Source organism: Fusarium subglutinans (genome assembly GCF_013396075.1).
Source record: "Fusarium subglutinans strain NRRL 66333 chromosome Unknown NRRL66333_c0000045, whole genome shotgun sequence".
Classification (NCBI taxonomy): Eukaryota; Fungi; Ascomycota; class Sordariomycetes; order Hypocreales; family Nectriaceae; genus Fusarium; species Fusarium subglutinans.
In genome coordinates, this window is record NW_023502108.1 from 246,384 (window position 1) to 261,771 (window position 15,388).

Genomic DNA, 15,388 nt, shown 5'->3' on the forward strand with positions numbered 1-15,388 from the left:
CTAAGGCCGGGTCAGATGGCGGGCAGGCGCTACATGGTCCTGAAGCTAATAGCGTCGGTCTTTGATATAAGGCACGGTGTATAGGCGTCGAGGGCCAGATGAGAAGGCATGTGTGTTCTGGCGAGCGTTGGAGTCTTTCCCGGCAGGGAGGGGATTGGGCGTTGTGCGTGCCCTTTATACGAATCCGCTCTCAGTTTTGCCTTAAGGCTAGTCACGACGAGGGATAACCCCATTGATGCGTATCACAGGGAATTACGTTTTTAGACCAGGTTTCGATGCATGAGGATGATCGGTGCTCTTTTTTCATTGTATGCGTCTCAAGGGAGGAACCCAATTATTCGGCTATGGTTGGCTTTGCGAATGGCGATGATGACATTTGTTGAATTCTTCTTTTGGTACCGCGTTATGCCTTTGCCATGGTTGCCCAGAGGGTTCTGATCCTGGGATTGGTTGGAGACGCCTGAGTGGTTGAAAAGGTTTGGTCTGGTATGGCCTGCGGTGAACATAATCCGGCACCCGATATTGTCCTCAACGCTGCAACGAATTTATCAATTGAAGCTGGCCATGGACGGCCCTGTGGCATTTTACTCTCGCTTTCCCGCAGACGTGGAGGAGTTTGGCATTATTTGGTCTAGTCGTCAATGGTCCAAGACGATATAAAGAATAAGGGACTGCTTATGAATCACAAATAAAAGGCAGAAGAATGAATGACGTGACGCATTGAAGCACGTGGGGAGCTCTGGGGTTGACGCCTCTGGAAAGCATACAGCTTTTATGTATAGACTTCAATCGCGCAAGTTGATAAAATTCATGTGTTTTCCCTCTTTCGGTTTCTACGTCGTACTGTTTGAAGATCGTTTTGCCTGAGCGATCGCCAATGTCGAGAATTAAAAGTTAAAGTATCGAGTCTATTATATTATGTCTAGCTCGAAATCATGTGGAAGCCTGTAAATTGGCCGCATGCTTTGCAGCCTCGCGATACCGCTAAAGGGTCTCATCTAACCCATTATTTGTCGATTCTGAATATTAATATATTAGTAGTAATATAACTGCTATGTTGGGAGAAACTTAGGATTGCAAGCAGACTGAAGTGAGTGGAGTCAGCGGTTGCGATTCCTGCCTCAGGCATTCACACAGGTAAGCTCAGGTGTCACCGCGTTAGCCTCGTGGTACTTTTCGCTTCGCACGAATGCTCCAATCCCACGCTAGTTCATGCACCTCAGGGCAGCTACCAATATCATCACTCTATTAATTCCGTCCCTACCTACCTACCTAGTGGATGTCCTTCCCCCAAACTTTTAGCAGTGACGCAGCCTCGCATTTGACCTCACAAACTTTTACCTATCATCACTACCGGCCACCATTGAGATTCGAGAAGCATCTACGTTTTCAAATACGAGAAGCGCATCATGGCCGACTACGATAGACGACCAGGCGGCTACCGCAAGCGAAGATATCGAGGTGTGTTGCACTGAGCTCAAACCGATGCAAGCTACGCGAAGCTGTCGCGTTCCCTTCAATTTACCTGCTAATATTCTGTTTTGTAGACGATGACGACCATTATGATCGCCGAAACCAGAGAAGACGAGTTGACTCGGCACCTCTTCCTGTGCGCGTCCGACGGCAGCTTCTGAGCATCGCAGACTCTCCTTTGCGCCGATGGGCTGAAGAAGTTCAATCCATTGCACATATGGTGGCCGAAAATCATGACGATGAAAATCTTCGCAAGACATTTCTCGACTTGGTGACGCAACTTCTGCTCGAGCAGCCTCTCAAGACGCCCTTCGTTGCCGCCGTCGTTCACATCATCAATACCCTGAAGCCTGAGTTCGTCGATGAGATCCTCGCTCGCATTGGCCAAATCACAGCAGACAAGATTGCTCAGGGCGAGTGGCGTGATGTGAAGTTGCTGCTTAAGTTTCTGGCCTGTCTGCAGTCTTTGATGGAAGGAGATGGCCTCTTTCCCATCCTAGAGGAGCTATTCAGTCGAGCTGCAGACCTCCAAACGGCCAGTTCGGACGACGTGAGTTGAACGATGTGGCAACCTGAATCTGTTGACTGACTTGTGGCAGACTATTGGTACCGAAATTGTCAAGATAATTCTCCTTACCATCCCTTACATCATGGTGTCCGCTCCTGGACAATTTCAGCAAAAGGCCGCAGAGTTGATGGAGAAGACAGACATCATTGCTTCCGAACCTCATGCCCTCCAGGTACTTGTTGATCCTTATCACCCCGAGGGCAAAGAAGAGAGTCCTGGCACCTCTCTTAGTGTTTGTATGCTGCTCCAACAGCAGCTCCAGTCTGAAGCAGCCAAGAACTGGGAACTATCATGCTTGCCACGACCTTGGGAGATGCCACTGGAAGATATCGAGGCTCAAGACAAACTCTCAAATGCGCCTAAACACGCGCTTCCCGCTATCGCCATTCCCGCTACTGTTATTGCCGGGCCCCGACCTCTATTCCCAGAGATCTACTTTTCAGTCTACTCTCAACAGGACATCCCTTCCATCCCAGCTGTGACTGACATCGCTGCGTCCCTTATTCGCGATGGCCTTCTTGACACGATCAACATCTTGGACTTCAACCGTAATGTGACGGCTCGCTATTTGATGGATCTGGATTGCTATTTCGCCGACGGCACCTTTGTTAAGCGTGCCACTCCTTTTGATGAATTGAAGAACTTTCCCGATGGTAAAAATACATGGAAGCCTGAAGATGTTGCTGTCGATACAGTGTTCTCGCAGTTGTTCCAACTGCCCACGCCCGAGCGAAAGCTTGTGTACTATCATTCAGTCCTCACTGAGGCCTGCAAGTTGGCACCAGCTGCTATTGCCCCTAGTCTTGGTAGGGCTATAAGATATCTCTACCGGAACAGCCCTCAAATGGACCTTGAGCTGAGCTATCGGTTCATGGATTGGTTTTCCCACCATCTCAGCAACTTTGGCTTCACCTGGAAGTGGGCTGAATGGGTCGATGATGCGCAACTGCCAAATGCCCATCCCAGCAAGTGGTTCTTGAAGGGTGCCCTGGATAAGGAGGTGAGACTGAGTTTTGCCCAGAGAATTCAGAAGACCCTCCCTGAACCCTACCTACCCTTGGTAGGCCCCGAGAAAGAGAAAGATGTTCCCGACTTCAAGTTTCAGAATCCTGGTATGTATCAAGTTTCTATTGCCTAGCGCAGCTTACTGATATATGCTTTAGAAACACCGTTCTCCAAGGAGGGCCAGGAAATCGCCGGTCTACTGAGACGGAAAGCACCAGATGAGGAGTTCCAGCCCCTTTTTAAGAGCATTCAAACCCAGGCTTCTGAGCAATCATTGGACCCTATTGTTGCCAGCACAGATGTCTTTATGACCGCCATTTGCTGGGTTGGTTCCAAGTCGTTAAGTCACGTCCTTGCCTGTATCGAGCGGACCAAGGGTCGATTACTTGAAGCTGGTAATTCCTCCGATGCGGCTCGCGCCCAAATCATCTCTGCCGTTATGAGTTACTGGCACGCCCATCCTGGTGTTGCTCTCTCAATCATCGAGAAACTTGTCAACTACTCCATCTTGACCCCCTTTACCGTGGTAGACTGGGCTCTGATGGCTAGCACGCCAGCCAACGGCACTGATGGCGGCGATAGTCTCACCGAGCCTCACATTTTTGAGCTAGTTTTTGACACGATTTTCAAAGTCACGCGTCGCAGCCGTGATGTTGTCGCTTCACCCGAAATCGACGAAGAGACACGCATCAAGGAGATAAAATCGACGCAGGATCTTTTCCGCGCCATGAATGATGCTCTCGTTAGCTGGGCTGGTGGAAGCAAGGATGAGCTGATGGAGAGAGGTGACGGATCAAGCGATCGTGAAGCCATGATTCGACGATGGGGACAACGATGGCTGCGCGTCTTTAAGAGGATGGGTGCCATCGAGGAGGCATTTGTTCTCGAGGCGAGCAAGAATTTGGGTAAAGACAAGATGGCTACGGATGGAGTAGAAAATTAGACGACCGAACTGCAAAGTTTCGAGCACGGCGCGATAGATATACGTGTACTAAAATGGAGCTTACTCGGAGTGTCATTTCTAAAACCATAGGTTACGGGATTCAGGTAATTTACATATAATATCAAAGGCTATGATGTTACGACACAGCACTATAGGCTATCTATTGCGGATTTGATGATCATTATTGGGTGACCTGGTATATCTCATCCACATGCACAAGTGGATTGGTAGCATTAATACATAATTCATGACTTGAGTTGGTTTACAATATTGCCCATTCTAAGCTCACTCATGCGCAAGTATCCTCGAGTGGTGGTTGAGGTTTGTGGCTTGCACCACCCCCAATATATTGCTGCTTCCATGACCATTGAATGCTGGTCTCGTCCTAACCGACGCTGCGCCATTGCTGAGGGTATCTCCTTTGAAAAAAAAAATATATATATAGGGCTGATGCAGAAAGTATGATTCAGCCTGAGCGCCGAGACGTGTCGTCTGATATCATTAAACAAGCAGGTTTCGTTTGATGCGCTGAGGTAACACGATTTCGTTGACCATAAGCTGTTCGGCGGCCTGGGACTTCTCACCCAGCTTTTTGAGCTTGTCCATTAGGTGACTATTATCAAAATGTCAGTTTATCAATGTTGTCGGAAACGGGATGGGCGCGCCTTCGGCATCCATCTACAATGGACCGAAAATCGCGTCTGCTCGCAAGAGCAGGACTCTTGGAAGGAGACGATTCTGGTGTTCGTGGCTGAAGAGAGGATGCAACAGGGCTGTTTGCAAGTGTTGGAGTTGAGGCTGCCGTAGCAACTTGGTCTACAGGTGGGCTTTGCCTTTGCTGGGTAATGCAAGGAGAGTGTAACTCAACGAGAATCAAAAAGGGCGGGAAATAAGCATACTTTACAGGCAAGTGACCACGAGTGGCTTCGGTCCTGGCGAGGTTCACACGATCCATCTGCTGTTCGTGCTCGTTAAAATGGCGTCTGATACGGTCTCGGCATTTTTGAAGATCACCGCCACGAACCACATATCCACAATCCTCTTCTTCACAGACCCATGTCTCGCCAGGGCCACGTGGAACGGTTGTAGGGATGTTATCTGCTCTTAGATAAATCTTGACTGGGCCTTCAGATGTTTCTTGAGCATCTTCATCCTCGGACAGACTCATGTGACTGGTGATACCCATAGTCTCTTCCTCGCCAGAAAAGTAGTGAGATCGCTTCGGCTCTGACCCCTCCTCCTCAGAATCACTATCAACTTCAGAGTGAGGCCGTTTTCTAGAAGTGGTTGCCAGACGAAGACTGGACTTGGTACCAGATGGACGACCTGGTCGCATAAGGCTCTTGCCTGCAGGCGAAGAGCGGGGAGGAGTTGAAACCCCTTCATCAAGGTTCCTTGAGGCGGCTCTAGCTTGCGAAGGCGGTACTGGCTTGCTTGGGTTGTTCTTGTTAATTTGCTGACGTCGTTTAACGTAGAACGGAAAATCCGATGGTTTAATGAAGACAGGGTCGAAAGGCGTTTCGGCGAGCTCTTGCAGCCAGGAATAGAATTCGCCATCATACTTATCCTTGTCAAGAACCTGTAAGAGAGCATGCGCATTGTAATGGAGAACTTCCTGGATAGGCACCCTATACGATGGCTTTATATCCCCTTTGTAGGTGGGAAAAGTGAAGTTTGACCAGAGTCTCTGAGTCATAGCTGTGATGCTTAGACGTCCACCCCTGGAGTTGCTGATTTCTACGCGAGTCCACTCAAGGGCATCAAGGACGCTCCGGAAAGCATCGTCCTTGGCGTCCACCGTAGTAGGTGCCTGGCTCATACGGACACTTGATACACTAGCTGAGGAATGAACGATGGCTGGCCTTGTTGATCCGTCTCTCGAAATTTGTGTAGAGCCGAATAAGTCAACGGCACTGTTTTCGGGCTTGTGAGTAGCGGATCGCGATCTTGAGTATCGTTGTCGGGGAGGACTCTCGTCGCGAGCTGTCGACGGGGCCAAAGAAGCATTGCGAGTTCGGGAGGTCAATATCTGTGAGACAGGGGGGTTGCTGGCCTCAACAGAGGGGGATCTCTGGGGCTGCGGAGGGTTGTTCATTCTTTCAAGTTCTTTGTTGTATAGATCCTAGATAGATTGATTAGATTCAGTTGTCTGGACGAAAAAGGATTTTGTACTCACTTGATGTCTATTTATCAACCATTTGAAGAAAGGGGTCACGTACCACTCGACCTCGCTCTGGTCCTGGATGCATTGAGCAATCAGAAATGAAGCATGGTCATCACATCTTGTGATCACTTCCTCGAGTGTTGAACCATCTCCTATACTGGCAGCATACTTGTATAAAGGGTCAGGATCGTTGTATAGCTAAGCAGCATATGAGGGACCGTGATACGTACCTCATGGAATACCTGGTAGAGTTCCTTCGACGCATCTTTTTTGCTCTTCTTCGCCTTCTTGGGTTTCTTATCCCTGTAAATTGCCATCAATCTATAGTAGAGCCGTATAGCCTCCTGCATCTTTCTGTATATGGGGAGGTACGCTGGCGCAGGGTTTAATTCAAACCATCCACAAGTGCCTAGCATCCATATGACTGGAGAACCGCTTTCAGATTCCCCGATAGAGTATTGGCCGCATTTCCTGACTTCGAAAGGTGTGAAAGAACGCACTTTCATTATGACTGTGATGTACAGTTAGATCTCATTACATCATAATCATGGTGTGCAAGAACCAACGGCGTGCTCTCTGCGACTGCTCCTCAATATGGAGCAATCCTCGGATGATATAGGGGCCTCGAGTAGCGACATCGAGGGCGTTTTCAAGGGTGTGACCATCTTTGTTGAGAACGACGGCATCTTTGATCTCGAAGGTCGTATCTGGGTCCACGCCACTGGCGTCAAACCGCAGCACCGATTTCTCCTGCTTCCATGATCTTTGACTCTCATCTTCTGTATCGACACTAGACGTAGATGCCCGGCGAGGGCGCCCGACCATGTTTGCAATATTCAAGCCTCGAGAGCGCTCATCGAAATGGGGCGTTAGACGTTGGCTGGTTGTGTCGATTTGAGAGCGCACGAGGAAGTTGGCCTCGTTAGGTAGGGAGTAGAGATGTTGATAAATATCAACTGGTGTTGAAAACACCGGCCGATGGAGTAGCGAGAAGTGGTGTGTTCGTAACAAGAATGGGAGTCGTTGGTGATGTGAAAGTGGTGCAGAAAGATTGCGAATACAATGAATGAATGTGCAGTTGATGAGAGCTAACTTAGCATTCAGTCGGCCACTTCCTACCGGGCAGGCCTACCTACACAGAAACGCGGTCGCGCTTCGAATAGCAAGATGGCGGGGCAGATCACTGATAGCCCACTAAAGCTACAGGGGTAATTGTTTTCTAAAGGGCCTGCGCAGGTAGGCGAGGGGAGGTAAGAAAGCTACGAGCCTCTACCCAACAAGACAAAAACACTCGTGACGCTTGTTATAACCTCTCCGGACCATTTTGGCTTGTTATTTTTCTTTCTTTTTTTCTTTTTTTCTTTTTCTTTTTACACCCTCTCTCAAGCCTCCAGGTTGTCTTACGCCATGGGGCAAAGTACATTCCTAAGGTGAGGTGTTCTGTGTCCTTGGGGAGCAAGAAAATATCAGACCTTGATATAGGGTGTAAAATTAAACTCTAAAAAAGTATCATAAACTTAAGGTATACTAAGCTACCTAAGTCTTTTTATCCCTTAGGATCACATAGGATCAAGGTCCTGAGTTTTCTCTCCCCTCCTAGGGTGTCCCACTAGAACGCGTTTCTTAAAGTGCCTTTGCTCCAATCAGGGATTTCCGATGATGGTCCGTCAGGTTCTAGAGCTGAAATAATTACTCGAACAGTATCTGTATATCCGCTCCGTATTATAGGTAATCGGTAAGCGTGGAACTTCTACATGATTGTTTTGGATTTAAGGTGATTGAAAGTCCTAAGTCCTCTACAAACCGCTTGTACAATTGTGCTTCAAGCATGCCCCAAGTTTCTCCTGTTTCTATTGTTCGCATATTTAACATGACTTATTGTAGCCTAGACTTAGGTACTTTAATTGTTCCTGGTCATTTTTAAGCGGGGAATGCTGCTGATAAGACTTTTTTTTTTCTGCGCCGAAGACAATGAATCGAGCTCTGAAGTCAAGTAAGTGAGTGAGTGGTGCGTTTAGTGGCGGGCGCTGGATCTTCTTAACAAGCTCCACCACGCTCTCAAGTCCAACACTTCCCATTTCTCCCTTCTCTGCTCTCTTCTTCTCTTGACCATATCCAGTCCCTTAGAGAGCTTATGCGATTTCCCCAAAAGACATTGAAGATGGCAGCGGACCAGGTCCGAGAAGGTGTCTTTGGTAGGTGAATTGCTGACTCTGTTGCATTGCGAACTTTGCATTAACATGATCGCTTTTAGCCATCAACAAGCCTTGCGGCCAAAGCTCAGCGCAAGTCATTCGCGAATGCCAGCAAGCATTCAATCCCTCTAGCTTCTTCAAGCCATTGATCGATTCCGAGGTCGCTAAGCGCATTAGCGAATCCGGCAAAGAGTTCGCCCGTCGCAAGCTCATCAGGAAAGCATCGCAGGTCAAGATTGGCCATGGAGGAACTTTAGATCCTCTGGCGACAGGTGTTCTCATCCTGGGCATTGGCTCCGCCACCAAGTCTCTTCCCCAGTTTCTGGAATGCACTAAGACGTACGAGACCGTTGTTGTATTTGGCGCCGCGACCGATACCTACGATCGAGTAGGTCGCATTTTGACCAAGCGGCCGTATGAGCATATCACCCGTGAAAAAGTTGAGAAGGAGCTTGAAACATTCAGGGGTCGGCATATGCAGATCCCGCCCCTATACTCTGCGTTGAAGATGAACGGGAAACCTCTTTATGAGTATGCGCGTGAAGGCAAGCCCATCCCACGACAGATCGAGGGTCGTGAAGTCGAGGTTAAGGATATCGAGCTAGTGGAATGGTACGAGCCTGGGAAGCACAATCACCGATGGCCAACCGAGGAAGCTGAGGCTGCAGAACGCAACCTGGCGGAGCAGGTCTGGAGGGTTAAGAAGCAACAGGAGACCAACAAGAAGTTGAGCCCAGAGGAGAAGCAACAGGACGATAAAGCGATAGCGGCGCACGAATCGTTCAAGCGCAGCTTTGAGGAGCGTCAGGACGCGCTTATCAAAGATGCACCATCGAAGCGATCACGGAAGTCCAAAGAGCCTCTCATGATGTCTGGCGCCCTTGGTCAACTACCACAGCCGACATACTCTAATAAGGGGGCAAACCTGGTTCCAGAGTCGCCCGATACAAGCACACCTCCCCCATGGAGTGACCAAGGACCTCCCGCTGTGAAGGTGCGGTTAACTGTAACATCTGGATTCTACGTCAGGAGCTTCTGCCATGACCTAGGGGCCAAGCTGGATTCAGCTGCCCTTATGGCAGAGCTTGCTCGAACGCGCCAGAGCGATTTCGAAGTCGGAAACGACAACTGTCTCGAATATGAGGATCTGGCCAAGGGTGAAGAGGTTTGGGGGCCCCGAGTTGCTCGTATGCTGGAGAGTTGGAGCAAGAACAAGCCACAACCACCCGCTGGTAACAAGTCGAATAAGAAGAAAAATGAGTCGAAGGGCAATGGCTCACCTAAATGGAAACACGACAAGCAACAAAGTCCCAACAAGGGAGAAAAGCGAAGACGATCGAATTCTCCAGACGAGACAGAATCGCCGCCTCGAAAGGCGATAGCCCTTGAGTCCCAGGAGGACTCCAAGCCTGTGAAGGAACCCAAGTCAGAGACGCCAAAGTCGGAAACCGCAATTAGGTCTGAGGATGAGAAGTCATGGAACGGCATTGAGGACTGAGTCGTGAGATGTTGCTCGTTGCAAGAAGTACATATAGCCAGGCCAGCTGACGACACGAGATGGTGTTTCCGAGTTGAATGGCAAAGCCTATAAAAGAGTGGCTAGACTAGAAGATTTCTAAAGCGTCATATGTTTTGCCAGGCGTTCCGCGTTTTGCGAGCTAAGGTACGAAGAATATATATATACTTTTATATGTATCAGGAACAGTTTTAAGTGCACCACCTTGTCAAGGATCGTTCGGGTTTCAACAGTGTCCTCATTCCCTAACTTTCAAACGACCCGAATAGACCCATCAAGTGCTTTACATGTTATCCTAGATGCTCCTGTGTGCGACCAGGTGTCCAGACCCCTATAGTCCTTACAGTATCTCACTTAAGACGCACGGAGCTTGCCCATATTCTATCAGTCTAAGCGGAGTAATTATGAGTTTGGAAATTATGCACATAATACAGACGTTTCTGATTTATGAACAAAGATGCCGCATCTTTCGGTTTCAATGGACCTTTCGTATATGATTGACTATATTGAATCTATATGCTTGAACACCATTTTTATGGTCATGTGCTGTCAGCATCTCACTGTTGGCTGCCCTCTCCTGTCACCACACCCATCTCTTCTTTTGCGCCATGTATATCTTCGACCCTGATACCACTGCGATCACACATGCTGCGAAAGATACCGCCTCTTTTCCACAGTTCCATCGGTGTATCTAGCTCAGCGATACGCCCTGCATCCATGACACAGATACGATCGTAGCCAATGATGGTTCGCAGGCGATGAGCGATACACAGAAGCGTTTTGCCGCGGAACCCAACTGCCATGGTAGCCTGGATCTTATCGTCTGTCTCCATATCCACCGAGGAAGTGGCTTCGTCGCAAACGATGATCTGGGCACCACGGACAAGAGCTCGCGCGAGTGCCATGAGCTGTCTTTGGCCGAGCGAAAAGTTGAGGCCGTCTTCCTCGACAGGTGTGTCTAGATGTATACGTGAGGGATCGTTTGTACGGCGTGCTTCTTCGGGCGATGCAGCGTTGGCAGGAACAAGATCCGCTTGGCGAAGAGCAGACCAAAGTGCGAGATCAGTATGTTCATGGAAAGGATCGAGGTTGCTGCGGACAGTCCCTCGGAAGAGAGTGGGATCCTGTGGGATAATCGCGAGTCGAGATCGGAGATCGTGAAGCCCAAGGGTAGAAATATCGAGTCCATCGATGGTAATCTTGCCACCAGAGATCTCAACCAGACGGAATAAAGTGCTCATGATGGAACTCTTTCCAGCACCAGTACGCCCGACAATACCAATGCGCTCGCCGCCCTTGACATGCATTGTCAATCCTGAAAGGACAAGCGGGAGGCCAGCACGATATCGCATCTCGACATTGTCAAAGACAATCTCACCCTTCTCGGGCCACGTTTTCCGAACTTCGACGGTGTGTGAAGGAGCCTCTTCCTCAAGTTCAGTACCATAGTAGTAAAGTCTCTCCACAGCATTCATAGCATTCTCGACTTCAGCAAGTTGGCGGACAGAAAATTGCATCATGCCAACAATCGAGAGGATGTAACTCAGAACAAGGCCACCAGTGGAAGGATTGATCGAGAAACGGGACGTAACAACAAGGATGGCTGTCACAAAGACAAGAAGTACGCCGATAAGATCGATTCGCATTGAGAGCCATCGCTGATTAGCGAAGGTAATGTAGTAAGCGCCGTTCATGTTGTCGATTGATTCGCGCAGTTCATTAATGAAGCGATCCTGCAGCCCGTAGGCTCGAATTGACGCGACACCTGTGAGGCCCTCGCCGAACTTGGCAAAGACGTGAGATCTGAGGACGGATTCGAAACGCTTGACCTCGCGTGCCGAAGCACGGTAGTACATCGCTGCTGTGACAAATGCAATGTACAGAGGGACCAAGGCGATCACAAAGTAGTAGTAGAACGCAATGATGAGAATGAACACAGATGTAATCATACCCATAGTCAACAGAAACATGCGAAGCGCGTCCGAAAGATTGTTGTCCATAACATCAACGTCCCGGGAAAAGCGGTTCGTGATGCGTCCAAGTGGTGTCGTATCAAAGAAGGACATAGGTGCACGAAGGACGCGAGTCACAGCGATTCTAAGCATGACTTTACTCGATTTCGTTCCCAGAATGGACAGGACCACAGAGAAGGCGAACATGAGGAGAGCCTGCACAACACCAAGTGCGGCGTAGATCGCGATGTAGACACCTGTAGAGAGATTGAACTTGTTTGAAGTCCAATATGACAACCAAAGGCTTGTCACGATATTGGCTCCCTGAGAGACAATCAGGAGGAAGAGCACCAATGGAGCGTTCAATATGGAACCAGATGCCCTGACGTAGGCAGCGTAGACAGACCACGAGACACTCGAGCTGGCCTTTTCTTCTTGGGTCATCAAGGCAGCTCCCTTCTTCTTTTTCTTCTTTTTCTCGTCAGCCGTGGGTTGCTCGCCATCGTCGGGTTTCGTGGCCTCTTCTCGCTTTTCCTCAACGGCAGTTGTCTCCATAAGAGACTGGAACCCTTTATGGTCCTTCATAAGCTTCTCGAACGTATCGACGGCTTGGATCTTTCCGTTCTCCATCCAAATGATGCGATCACAGCGGCTGAGTACCCAGAGCTGGTGGGTGGCTAGGATGCGACACTTATCCTTGAGGAGGCCAAGAATGGCATTGTCAAAGATATGACGGCCAACATGAGCGTCAACAGCGCTGAGGGGGTCGTCCATAAGAACGATATCGGCGTCGAAGTAGATGGCTCGGGCGATATTAAGACGCTGCTTCTGACCTCCAGAGATGGTGATACCACGTTCACCGATTTCCGTCATGTCCCCGTTGGGAAGCATGTCGAGATCTGCCTGGAGCGCACAACTAGAAAGTATGTTAGCGATGATTGAAGCGAGACAACGGAGGTAACTTACGCTTGAATGACTTCTTTGTACCAATTCTTGTCCATATCTTTACCGAATATGATGTTGTTCTTGAGAGTGGTGTTCTGAATCCAAGCATACTGAGGACAGAAGGCTCTGGACGCGCCGAAGGTAACGTGTCCATCTGTCTTCCTCATGTCACCAGCAAGTGCAGACAGTAGAGAACTCTTCCCACTACCGACTGATCCGATGACAGCAACAAGCTCGTTCCTCTTTACACCAAAGCTGAGGTCTTGAAGCTTGAAAGGCTCTCTCTCCTCGACCAAAGTGCTTGTGTCATCGCCTGAAGGTTCGTGCTGGGGAGTTTGAGCCTGTATGTGCTTCTTCTCCTTCTCGCTCTTCTCAGACTCTTCCTTGTGAGACTTTTCCCAAGTAAAAGAGGCGCCTTCCAGTCGAATCGCATCATCACCTGTGGTGTCAATTGTCATATCTTCGACCGTCTCTTCCTGAAGCAGAAACTCTTGAATTCGCTGAACAGAACCCCACGCGTCAATTACCTGACCCAGAACCATAGGCAACAAATTAAGAGGAATTCTAAGACCGTTGAACAAAGCCAGTGAGGAGAAAACCTCGGCAGCCGTAAGACCGCTATGCGTGAGAGAGTAGCAGATGAAGGACAGCATGGAGGCGAAGATGGGGAGTGACATGCTGACAGCGTTGAGTGCGTTTCGAATAGCGAGCAAGATCTGAATGGCGTGGATTTCTTTATTTCTGAGATCGCCGAGACGTTCGAGGAAAGCCTTCTCCCATCCGAAAAATTTGACGAAGCGGACTGACTGCAAGATTTCCTGGGTAAGAGACACACGTTGATCGGTAATTTGATTGATCGCTCGTCGCCGGTGAAACAAACTTCGAATAGCCTTCGTCAAAAATGGCATTCCAATAACAAGCAAGCCGTAACCAGCCAGGGCGCTGTAGGTGATATTGACGAGCAGGAGTGCTAGAGTCAGGAGACATAAAATAGGAGACGTCCATACCATATGGAATAGAGCAGATGCCTGATCGACACGATACGTGTCAACGCTCTGCAGAGCAGTGATACGACCGTTTCCCCAGCCTGTGCCATCTGATGCATCTGGCTTCGCCTTTTTGGCTTTCTTAGCCTTCTTCTTATCTTCAGCATCGTCGTTTGCACCAGGCGCGTTGCTCTGTAAAGCACCCTCGGCTTTGGCGCGGCCTGAAATGACCAGCGACTTTTCGTAGATAAGCCCAATCAAAACACCTCTGCTCTGACCACCAACTGTCATGCCTCGGTAGATGTAGTGGTTCGTTCCCAAACTCTGGGTGATTTGCATCAGTGTGATGCCAAAGGCCAGCCCGATACCCTTACCAAGATGGGGCGGAGGCCCACCAGTCTTGTTCGCTACATAGGCATCGGCAGCGAATTGAATTAGGTATCGAAGGGTGAATGGACTGATGACCTGTATGATGCTGGTATAGAGGGCACATGCGCCTCCCGTCCAAAACTCCCCCTTAAAAGTCTCGTGCATAGCCCAGAATAGGGGGTGCTTGTCACCTCTTTCAACCCGTTTCTGGAACGATGCTTTCATTTGCAGAGTCAGTGGCTCCACGGCTCTGTTCGGATTGACAGTCCAGATGTCATTCTCCTCCAGGGGTCTTCGGTAGCCAGCCTATTGATATCCTCGAGTCAGCAAAAGCGTTGTAAGACGGGCCGCGCCGCAGATCAGAAATTGGTGGCTTGCAGATCTGAAGTATAACCAGCGAGATAGAATTTGAGAAAGTGTTAAAACTCACATGCATCAACGGTCCCATCCATTGAAATGTCAACTTGCTGAGGAAACCAGCATCATGCTCCCTACTCTGCATTGGCTTTTCAGGAACTGGAGGTGGCGAGCCCCAGCGGAGAGGATTCAATTTCTTATGCCATGGCTTCTTCTGTTGATCTTGAGTTCCCGATGCTGTCGGTGTTATCGCCGAAGCTTCGGTTGCGCCAGTCTTGATTTCCTCGAGAGCTGCAAGCCTTGATTCATCTTTCTCACCGATTTCATCAATTTTCTCGCTTCTTTCGGCGTCCTTTTCTCCGAGCTCCCTTATCTTGTCCTCATCTGAGTCGCTGGACTTTTCGAAATTTGTGGGCGAGAGAGAAGCTGCTTGGGTATCAGAGGGCTGAAGCTCCTTGTCCACAGGATCAGGCATATTTGCGTTGTGGCAATCTCGTATATCCTGTGAATGTTGGATTACAGAAATGAGTCGCGGGATAGCTGTGAGGCTCGCGGCTAAAGCCTGTATCTAATGATGCCCAGATACAGTCTCACGAGCAAAGTCAACTTTTTACAAGGTCGTCGTGAGACCAATGACTATGAGGAGCGAAAGGCGACGGAATTGAACCGGAAACAATATACTTTCGTCTCTAAGATCGCGATACAACCTCGCAAGGGTTGCCAAGAAACAAGAATGATCGATGGACGGCCCACAGGTAGATCTTGGCGCGATGAAATGAGAAAAGACACAAGAGGCAGATAGGGAATTTAAGAGACGAAGGGAAAGGAATAAACCCGAATTAGAAAAGTAATAGAATCTCGTCAAAATGACAGTAGCAAAGAAGATTCCGTCTACAGGGGGTGTGAGTGGGTTGG

At 49.1% G+C, this 15,388-nt stretch overlaps 4 protein-coding genes across 4 annotated transcripts; 2 read left to right on the top strand and 2 right to left on the bottom strand.

Moving 5' to 3' along the window:
- Nucleotides 1–1,409: 1,409 nt before the first annotated feature.
- FSUBG_5024 (cap binding 80 (Cbp80)) lies at nt 1,410–3,989 on the top strand (the record flags this gene model as incomplete). The annotated part of the gene is made up of 4 exons (XM_036683077.1): nt 1,410–1,461; nt 1,548–2,023; nt 2,073–3,153; nt 3,205–3,989. 4 exons carry the CDS (start codon nt 1,410–1,412, stop codon nt 3,987–3,989), a joined length of 2,394 nt encoding a protein of 797 aa, XP_036539503.1.
- Nucleotides 3,990–4,490: 501 nt separating this feature from the next.
- FSUBG_5025 (uncharacterized protein) lies at nt 4,491–6,978 on the bottom strand (the record flags this gene model as incomplete). The annotated part of the gene is made up of 5 exons (XM_036683078.1): nt 4,491–4,602; nt 4,679–6,111; nt 6,166–6,321; nt 6,384–6,664; nt 6,720–6,978. The coding sequence occupies 5 exons, from the start codon at nt 6,976–6,978 to the stop codon at nt 4,491–4,493; spliced, it is 2,241 nt and encodes a 746-aa protein (XP_036539504.1).
- A 1,336-nt stretch (nt 6,979–8,314) lies between these two features.
- Nucleotides 8,315–9,846, top strand: FSUBG_5026 (tRNA pseudouridine55 synthase; the record flags this gene model as incomplete). The annotated part of the gene is made up of 2 exons (XM_036683079.1): nt 8,315–8,348; nt 8,408–9,846. The coding sequence occupies 2 exons, from the start codon at nt 8,315–8,317 to the stop codon at nt 9,844–9,846; spliced, it is 1,473 nt and encodes a 490-aa protein (XP_036539505.1).
- A 575-nt stretch (nt 9,847–10,421) lies between these two features.
- Nucleotides 10,422–14,948, bottom strand: FSUBG_5027 (ATPase; the record flags this gene model as incomplete). Its single annotated transcript, XM_036683080.1, has 3 exons — nt 10,422–12,732; nt 12,783–14,422; nt 14,547–14,948. 3 exons carry the CDS (start codon nt 14,946–14,948, stop codon nt 10,422–10,424), a joined length of 4,353 nt encoding a protein of 1,450 aa, XP_036539506.1.
- Between the last annotated feature and the right edge of the window lie 440 nt (nt 14,949–15,388).